The 9,394-nt window shown below is 33.4% G+C and overlaps 1 protein-coding gene across 1 annotated transcript; it reads right to left on the bottom strand.

Annotated features, from left to right (window-relative positions):
* Positions 1-712: 712 nt before the first annotated feature.
* LOC105156343 (labd-13Z-ene-9,15,16-triol synthase, chloroplastic) lies at positions 713-5,339 on the bottom strand. Its single transcript, XM_020692429.2, is given in 3 exon segments — positions 713-851; positions 854-1,450; positions 4,193-5,339. Coding segments are annotated over 3 exon segments (1,569 nt in total). The 5' UTR covers positions 5,120-5,339; the 3' UTR covers positions 713-806.
* Between the last annotated feature and the right edge of the window lie 4,055 nt (positions 5,340-9,394).

The raw sequence follows: 9,394 nt of genomic DNA, 5'->3' as shown, positions 1-9,394 counted from the left end.
TTGGCGAAAATTGAGACATGAGTGCCATTCGATCGAACGGATTATTTCGACGACTTTTTTATATTACGACCTCTAAATCATATAAAAATTTTATATTAAGAGTTTAAAATTGCTACCCCGTAATGGATTGTCTTGAAAATGCCAACCCCATTCTTATAGCCCAGAAAATGCAATATGTACGGAGGATAATAAGTAAGCACATTGTTAGCAAAATCTCCAAATCGATTCCCCTCTATTTGGCAACGTCGACGCACTCCGCCAAAATTAGCCAATTTCGAAAGATAATTTTCATCAATTAATCACAATAATTTACTTAATTGACCTTCAAGAATTACAAATAAATATAGATATTATTTTATATACGTATTATAACAATAGCAAGATATGTTCACACTTCTATAATATAGAAAAAAATACATAAATAGATATAGATAGATAACTAGAGGGAGAAATGCATTTTTACATCCCAAAAGTTAGTTGTTTTTGTGATTTTGGTGTTATTATTTTTAAATTTAGTATATTGCAATTAAAAAAAATTATAATTTTAATCCCAAATCATAATTTTATTAAATTTCTGATGGAAACATCAATCAATGTCTCTCAAAACTTAACAAAGTTTGTATCATGCACGTGATGTATCCATTAGAAATTTAACAGAATTAAGACTTGGACTAAAATTGCAAAGTTTTTGAAGTTATGAGATGCAATTTGATGAGTTCAAAAATAATAGGATCAAAATCACTAAAAGACTTATAGTAGGACATAAAATGCAATTATTTCAGTCACTAGACGGACAAATAGATAAATTATGAATATGCATACAAGTTCAAATATGGTAACCTCTGAATCTCTGATATGGAGTAGCAACCAAAGGTGTGTTTTTCCTCATGACAATTCCAAATTTCTCAGAGAGGTCAACCATTTCGTCCTCCGGCAACCGCCACTCAAACGAATGAAGGAGTGTAGCAAGTAGATACATTACCATTCTCTCAGCCAGAGGGAGACCAGGACACACCCTTCTCCCTGATCCAAATGGAATATATTGGAAATTGTTTCCAATGTAATCAAATTTTCCTGCATTATCCTTCAGAAATCTGTCAGGCCGAAATTCGAAAGGATTCTCCCAAACTTTTGGATCCATACAAACTGACCACAGGTTCAAGAAAACTTGTGAGTGCTTTGGGATCATGTATCCACCAATTACACATGATTGGCTTGGACACCTGGGGATGAGGAGTGGAACTGGAGGGTGACGGCGGAATGTTTCCTTCAGGACAGCATCCAGATAGTATAGCTTGGTTATGTGGGACTCTTCAACAATGTTGTTCTCTCCAACAACATCTGTTAGTTCTTCTTGCACCTTTTTCATTATGTCGGGGTTGTGTAGAAGCTCAGCCATCACCCACTCCACCATCGTTGCAGTAGTGTCAGTCCCACCAAGGATAATGTCCTGTTATACAAATTAAAGGTTAGCTAAAGAAATTTGAAAAACTTCCTCAATTGACCTTCTTCATTACACCCCAGGTGACATTTAGGGCAAATTCAATCCTACCTACCCTAGTTCAAGGTTTAAGGACAAACAAGAAAAAGAAAGTAGATCAAATTCTAACACGAAAATATGACAAGAAAAAACATTAGTTTTAAAAAAAGTAATGAAATAATTTAAATTTTAATTAAAAATTAATATAAATCATGAAAAAGATATATTGGATCAAATTGCTCATTTCTATGTACATTAGTTTGACACCTCTTTTGTCTTTTCGGTAGTTAGAAAACAACTCTAAGGACATTTATATCGTTGAAAAATCATATTAAAATTTGACCGGATCAATATAAGCACTTTGGGTATTTAAGACTATCAGAGGTGGTTTGTATTACTTATAATTTTATTTATTTATTTATTTTTATAAAACAATTATGCTTGCTTTGATTGCTATATTTGGATATTCTCTTCGAATTTTAATTTGCTACTTAAACATTATTATTTATTTTATATTTAAATTTGATAATTTTTCGTTGTTTGTCTTCATTTAGAAGATTCACTTATTTCTATATAAATAGTAAGTAAAATAATTTAAATTTATTTTTATATTAAATGTCCTTTTTTATTTTTATATTTATAAATTATTTTGCCTTTGGTTTATTTATTATTTACTTATGGTAAATTATTTATGATTTAATTATTCATTTATTATTTAAAAAAATATATATAATTCTTCCGTGTCTAGCACGGTTACTAACTGAAATGAAATTCAAAATGTTGTTCTCCTTTAATTGAGCAGACTGGGAGTCGTTTGTCTTCCTAGATCCGGGATTGCAAGTCGGGACACCATCAACCTATATAATTAATGGATAATTACACTATTCTTTACTGAGTTTAATATAATTATACGTAAATTTTTTATAATTTGAAAAATTATATTCAATACTATTTATATTTATTTTCATTCAGCAAATAGATTTATATTGCCCATAGTTTTAGAAAAAGGATAAAATGTAGACCTCCCGACATATGGGGTCATTCGCACTTTGTCCCCCAATATTTTTTTTTTTAGACTCCTTCACCCAACCTTTTGATTTTATTTTACTTTACATGTTTTTAGAGAATATTGATGGAATATTCTGTCCAAGTGTGTGCACTAGCCTGAGGGAGATTTTGCGTTCAGTAAACTTATAAAGGTTAAATGCAGATAACCCCCTAACGTATAGAATCATTTGCACTTTTTGCAATATCAGATGTGTGAAACTCCTAAACTAAACAAGAAAACTTTAAACTTAAATTCACAAATAGGAGTTTCAACACAAACACAATAAGTAGAACATTGCAAAAATTGAAATAAACCCACATCAGAAAATAAAAAAGAAAAACTCACCGACCCGAATGAAGAGATTGAATTTCAACAACCCAAATAAAAAAATTATGAAAGATTGCAACTTCAAAATGAAACCAAATACCCCTCCGTGCCAATATTGTATAGAAAGAGGAAAAATTAATTGAAAAATAAAGGAAAAAGATCATGTATTTCTGTTTGCGCTACCATCAACCATATATGTATTATTTTCTCTGTACCAATATTATATTTGGCTTGTAATGTGAATTAGTTATCTGCAGATCAAGCATTAAATTTTCTAAAAAAAATTCTCCATTTTCCAAAACTTTTCTTCATAGTTTCTTTTAATTTTTTTTTTATTTTGTAAAAAGATTGGGAGGCAAAGTGCAAATGATCTATATATTGAGGGGCTATGTGCATTTAATCTTTACAAGTTTACCGAACCAATATCGCCCTCAGGCGTGTATACACGCGGGAACAGAATATTCTGTCATTATTAGGTGGGAAAGTGTAAAAAAGAAGATTGGGGGGCAAAGTGCAAATAAACCCAAATATTTCGGGGGTGTCTGCATTTTACCCTAAAAAAAAACTGTAGTGACTAGTATTGACCACGGTCAAAAAACTTTTATTGGCCATGGTTTTTTGCAAAGGGCCATGGAGAACACTTTTGTCGTGGTGAATAATGAAAGTTCTTGAATCGAACTTATTTAATGATGATTAATAATAGTTATTTGTTATGACTTTTAGTCCATAGCATTTAAAATAAAGGCAATAATAATTTATTTTTAATGTATAGACTTATTGCAGGTCAAATAATTTTTTTCGATTATAATACCCTTATACCTCTCACATGCTAATACATGTGAGCATGTGCCCCTTATTATTTGAAAAATTACAAATACCCCTTCAAATGGAATAATTATGTAACTCATATATATGGAGGTGAAGTTATTACTTCACCTTGCTGATTTTTTATTTTTCAAAACATTTGAAAAATATAAAAAAAATAGTAAAGTAAATGAGGCATAGGGCATGTTAATTATAAAAATATGTTAAAAAATTCTACAAATTTAAGATAAAAAAATATAATTCATAATTCAAAAGGCATTTTTGTCGGTTCACGTTAAAAAATTGGATAAAAATCTCATGAAAAATAAGAAAATAAGCTTGTTGTTAGACGAAAATAAATATTATTGAGTATTTATAATTATGATAAATTTTAATAAAAACTACTGCAATTTTATCCTTTTGGTTTAGTCCAAAACAGGAATAATATCAATAAAGCCAAAAACAACATAACCATAAACATGTCTACTTCTCAAGGATCAGAAAATGAAATGTTTGATAAGTTGAGAAGTTACCATCAAGATGGCCTTTATTTGGGTCCGCCCAAATGATGATCCCTCTCCAACTTTCTGCTCCTTCATCTCCAAAAGAATTCCCAGAAAGTCCTTTCGCCTCTCACTCTCATGAGCAGTCAATTCACCCTCCTCAGCTCCCATCATCTTCGTTCTTTCATCTATAACCGTATCAAGAATTTCCTCCACGCTTGGCATAAGAGCCCTCGTTTCTTTCTCAATTCCCTGAACATCAACCTTGGCCAAAACCGAAAAAAAATCAGAAACATTAGGCTTTCCCAGCAAATCAACTAATTTTAACACCTTATCCCGAAACTGAGCTCCCAGTTTATCACGCTTTTGCTCGCCGATCGTCCCACCCCAAAGCAAGCTTAGTATCACATTGAGCTCGGTCAAGAAAACCAGTTCACCGATTTCAATGGGCTTGCCTATCTTTTTACTCACATCCCTGACCACCTTTGCCACTTCCTCCTTACGCAGCACGTAGGTACCTTGGAGATTGTTGTTACTTAGCATTTCACGTACGAATAGTTTTCTCATGTCACGCCAGTAGGGGCCATAGGGTGACCAGGCGATGTCTACGCCACCGGTGGCGACTACTGCTGCAACAGGAGGGTCTCGATTTGCAAAAATCATGTCTTGATCGCGAACTACCTCCTTTATCAGAGCTGGGGAGCTGATCACGATGGAAAGTTTGCTGCCTAGCTGGAGCTTGTAGATCGGGCCGTATTTTTGAGCGAGTTCTGCGAATTGGTGGTGCAAGTTGAGTTGCAGAAATGGTAGGTATCCAAGAATTGGCAGTCCCCGAGGCCCTGGTGGGTATGGAGTTGTTCCCTCTTTTGATTTCTTGAATATCCATGAATACCAAAGGACGGAGGCAAGAAGAGAAAAGACTGTCAGAGCTGCAAGAGCAAGGTCGTCCATTTTCATTTTGGTAGCTGGGATTATTGAAGAAACTATTGCTGGAAGGCAAGAGCTTTATATTTGGTTGATGAGAGTAAGTAACGATCAAATGAGCACCACATGATTGATAAATTATCTACTGTCATTAATGCAGATCCATGCAGGACTACCAGTTTTTATCACTGGTCGGTTTGCTGTTTCTTCGCAAGAACTGTCCAAATTCGGAAAGGGCGGATTTGAGCAGTACTATAGAACAAGGAGACTTTCCTTTTATGCATATATTTCAGTTATCTTCACCTGGGGTCTACAGACTCTACACGATTGAGAGGGCATGGATAATTCCACGTGGGCCAATTTTTTGGAGATATATATCTATAATATATATAAAAAAAAATTACTTTCACTTACAAATAGAAATTTCTTACACCACGATACTAACTTTTTAAAATCATTAATAATGTCATTATATATAATATCCCTAGATTAGTTTTATTTTATTTATTTATTTTTTTTAAATATAATATATTAGTTTATATATCTTACTTTTATTTATAATATATTTAAAAATATAAATAATAATTTATTATATACATAAAGAAACGAAAAAAAAAACTTGTGTTAGGCATGACCAGATGGTGCTACAGTAAATCAAGATTGTTCAATGTTGGAATAGGCATGAACGAATTTAGATGGGAAAGGAATCGACTCAGCAATGGAATGAAGATAAAAAGTAAAATGATCAATTCATGCCAAGAGATCCAACAGGACTTTTTACTAGAGTTAATTACAGTGCTCAAGAAGAAAATCATTACTTATACAAATTAATCACTCTTCCGCAACTGTCATTATAGTCTTTGACGAACAATAAGGTAAGCACAAAATAGTTCAGCCATTGTAGGCTATTAGGTGGAATAGTATTGATATTCACAACAAAATCAAACAATAATGTATAGTATTGATTGGTATATATACACTAAGCAAGAAAGAGAAAAGTTAACCTGTTAGAAAATATGGCCCAAAACCGGAGCCCAAAACTAAATGCCCACAAACCACTTGGAGGCCCTCCACCCGGATCGATCCATCTCGGTTACCCGACCCGGTTTGCTCACTTCATATACCTCTCTCAAACCCTAATCCGCTAACCTCTATCTTCCCCTCTCTTTTCCGCCGACTTACACCTTTCGCTCTATAACCTCTCCTATGGCTGTTACAACTTCTCACCTTCTCAACATCCGGCAGTTTTCTAAAGCCAATCCGATGGCTTTAAGAAAATCGCCCAACAGATTTGTTCCATGGACGGTTCCTTGAGTTCTATATTAAAAGGGGGTTTCATCCCTGTTCACGGGCGCGAACTAGAAATCTGTTTTCTACCCTTCTTTGCTTCTCTGAAAATCTCTATGATCACACTGTGTGTGTTGGGTTTACGGTGACGAGTTTATTTCAGATCTGTGTGATCTGAGTCCCTTGGGTGATCTTGTGGAGGAGCAACCGTGGTTTGTTAGGGTTTTGGTTTGGGTACGGTATTGTGGTGATCGTGTCCCTTTATATTGGATCTGGCTTAATACCTGAGCCATTTTCAAACAAGTTTTGATTTCTTCTGTTTTATTTTTTGTATTATTCATTTATGTATTTTTCATTCGGTTTGTAATATTGAGGAGTTTATACTCCATATCAGTTGTAATAGTTGGGTAGGTTTTCATTGTGAAAGAAATACTACTGGAGAGTTATTCCCTACAATGGTATCAGAGCCTGCATTCTGATCCGTGCTGATCCTTGGTGGTGGTAATTTCTGATAAACCCCTCCTCTGGTTTTTTTTTATTTTTTTTATTTTTCCGTTGATATTACTGTTAGATCTCATTACTTTCGATTATCTCTGTTTACCGTGGTAAAGCCCCCTAATATCCCTCTTGGCCGGACCCTTGAGGTCGTCGGGTATCTAGACGGGACTTAGGCTGGTGAGCCTCGGTTTCTGTTATAACTGCTTCATTATTTTTTGATTCTTGTTATTTCTGATATCACCTCTTACCTGTGTATTTGATAACTAGTTGTGGTTTAATCTATGTGAAATTCTCTCTGTTCTTTGTCTCTGTATATATCTGTCTACTGTCTGTGTGTATTTCTTTGTTACTCTTATATCTCTTTAAATTCATTGACCTGTTGTCTGTTTTCTGAAATTTGCCTTGATTCTGTAACCCTGATTTCTGAGTGCTCTGTAGTAATCTGTTTGAATCTGTTTTTCTGGGATCTTCTGTTTGTTTTATAATAACCCGAATTTTTTTTTAAAATCTTTTAAAATGGCTGGTTATAGTCTTCAACCCTTTGATGGAAAAAGCGATTTTTCTATATGACAACAAAAGATAAAAGGCATTCTTATTCAACAAAAAGTTTTCAAAGCCATTGATGGCAAGTATGTTGAAAATGTTTCCGAAGAAAAGAAACAAGAAAACGATGAATTTGCTTACTCCTCTATTATTTTATACTTGTCTGACACTGTCTTGTGAAAAGTTGGTAAACTAGAGTCTTCAAAAACTTTATGGGATAAACTAGAAGAACTGTACACTGAAATCTCTCTACCGAATAAACTATTTTTGTTAGAAAAATTCTTCCGTTATAAACTTGATCTGTCTAAAAATATTAATGAGAATCTAGATGACTTCACTAAACTAATTCAGGATATTAAACTTACAGGTGACAAATATATTGATGAATACTCTCCTATTGTATTCTTGAATGTCATTCCTGAATCCTATTCTGATGTAAAGGCTGCTATTAAATACGGAAGGGATAGTGTTAACATAGAAACTGTTGTTAATGGGTTAAAAAGTAAAGAATTAGACCTTAACACTAATAAACCTAGCCAGAACCAACATGAGATTAATTCTGTTAGGGGTAGGACTAAGTTTAGGAATTAGAACTCTAGGTATAACAGCAGAAGTAGGAGTAGAAATAAAAACAGTAGGAGTAAGTCAAGACCAAGAGAAAACAACTTTAAGGATGATAAATAAAAGACAGATGTTGCTATAACTGTGGACTAAAAGGTCATTACATAAAAGATTATAGAAAACCTAGACGTGAAAACAGAGATAGAAACTATGATGATAAAGAAAAAATCAATAATGCGTCCATTGAATCAAATGGTGAAGTTTTTGTTGTGTATGAAGCAAACTCTGTGAATTCTTTTGATATGCATGAATAGTTGATTGATTCTGGTTGCACATTTCATATGAGTCCTTTCAAAGATATGAGCAAAAAATTTGAAATATGAGCATATTGATTTTGTTTCAATGGCAAATGAGAAAAAATGTGAAATCAAGGGTCTTGGTGACATCTCATTATGTTTTGAAGGTTATAAAATGATTTTGAAAAATGATTTTGAAAAATGATTTTGAGAATAATATGAGGTTATAACCTCATATTATGTGCTGCATTAGAAGAAAATGGTTTACAAGGTAGATGGGGCAAAGGCATCATGAAAATCATGAAAGGCTCGTTAGTCGTTTTCAAAGCAGAACGAAAACACAATCTTTACATATGCACTGCATCTTATGATAATCTTGTTGCATCTGTCTCTGAATATGATTTAACCGCTTTATGGCATAAGAGATTAGGTCACATTAGTCAAAAGGGTCTTGATCTTTTAAAAAGAGATGGTATTTTAAATGATAAAGTTAACAAAATGGAATTTTGTGACGAATGTGTTATGGGTAAACAACATAGAGTACACTTCCCTGCATCCCCATCCCCAAATCCGTCTATGTCTCCATGTATTTTAGACTATGTTCATGATGATGTTTGGGGTCCTAGTAATGTACCCACTTATGGTGGAAATCGTTATTGTTTGTCTATCATTGATAAATTCTCTCGTAAAGTTTTTGTCTTCTTGATGAAGCATAAATTGAAGTTTTTGAAAATTTTAAGAAATGAAAAATTTTTGTTGAGAATCAAACTGGTAAGAAGTTAAAATCACTTAGAACTGACAATGGACTTGAATTCTGCAACCAAATTTTTTCTGATATGTGTGAAGAATTTGGTATAAAAAGACATGAGACTAATCCTTATACTCCACAATAAAATGAAATTGCTGAACGTATGAATCGTACGTTACTTGAAAAAGTTAGATGCTTATTGATTAGTTCTGGTCTGCCTAAATCATTTTGGGGAGAAGTTGTTTTAACTGTTGCACATCTTATAAATATGTCTCCTTTTGTGCCATTATTTGGAAAAACTCCTGACTTTGTGTGGAATGGAAAATTACCTGACTTATCCTCCTTACGTGTATTTGGTTGTTCTGCATTTGTTGA

The sequence above is a fragment of the Sesamum indicum genome, linkage group LG1, assembly GCF_026168435.1.
Source record: "Sesamum indicum cultivar Baizhima isolate 11 linkage group LG1, ASM2616843v1, whole genome shotgun sequence".
NCBI classification, from domain to species: Eukaryota; Viridiplantae; Streptophyta; class Magnoliopsida; order Lamiales; family Pedaliaceae; genus Sesamum; species Sesamum indicum.
Note: the sequence above shows the minus strand (reverse complement) of the source record. Positions and strands in the feature narration are given on the sequence as shown.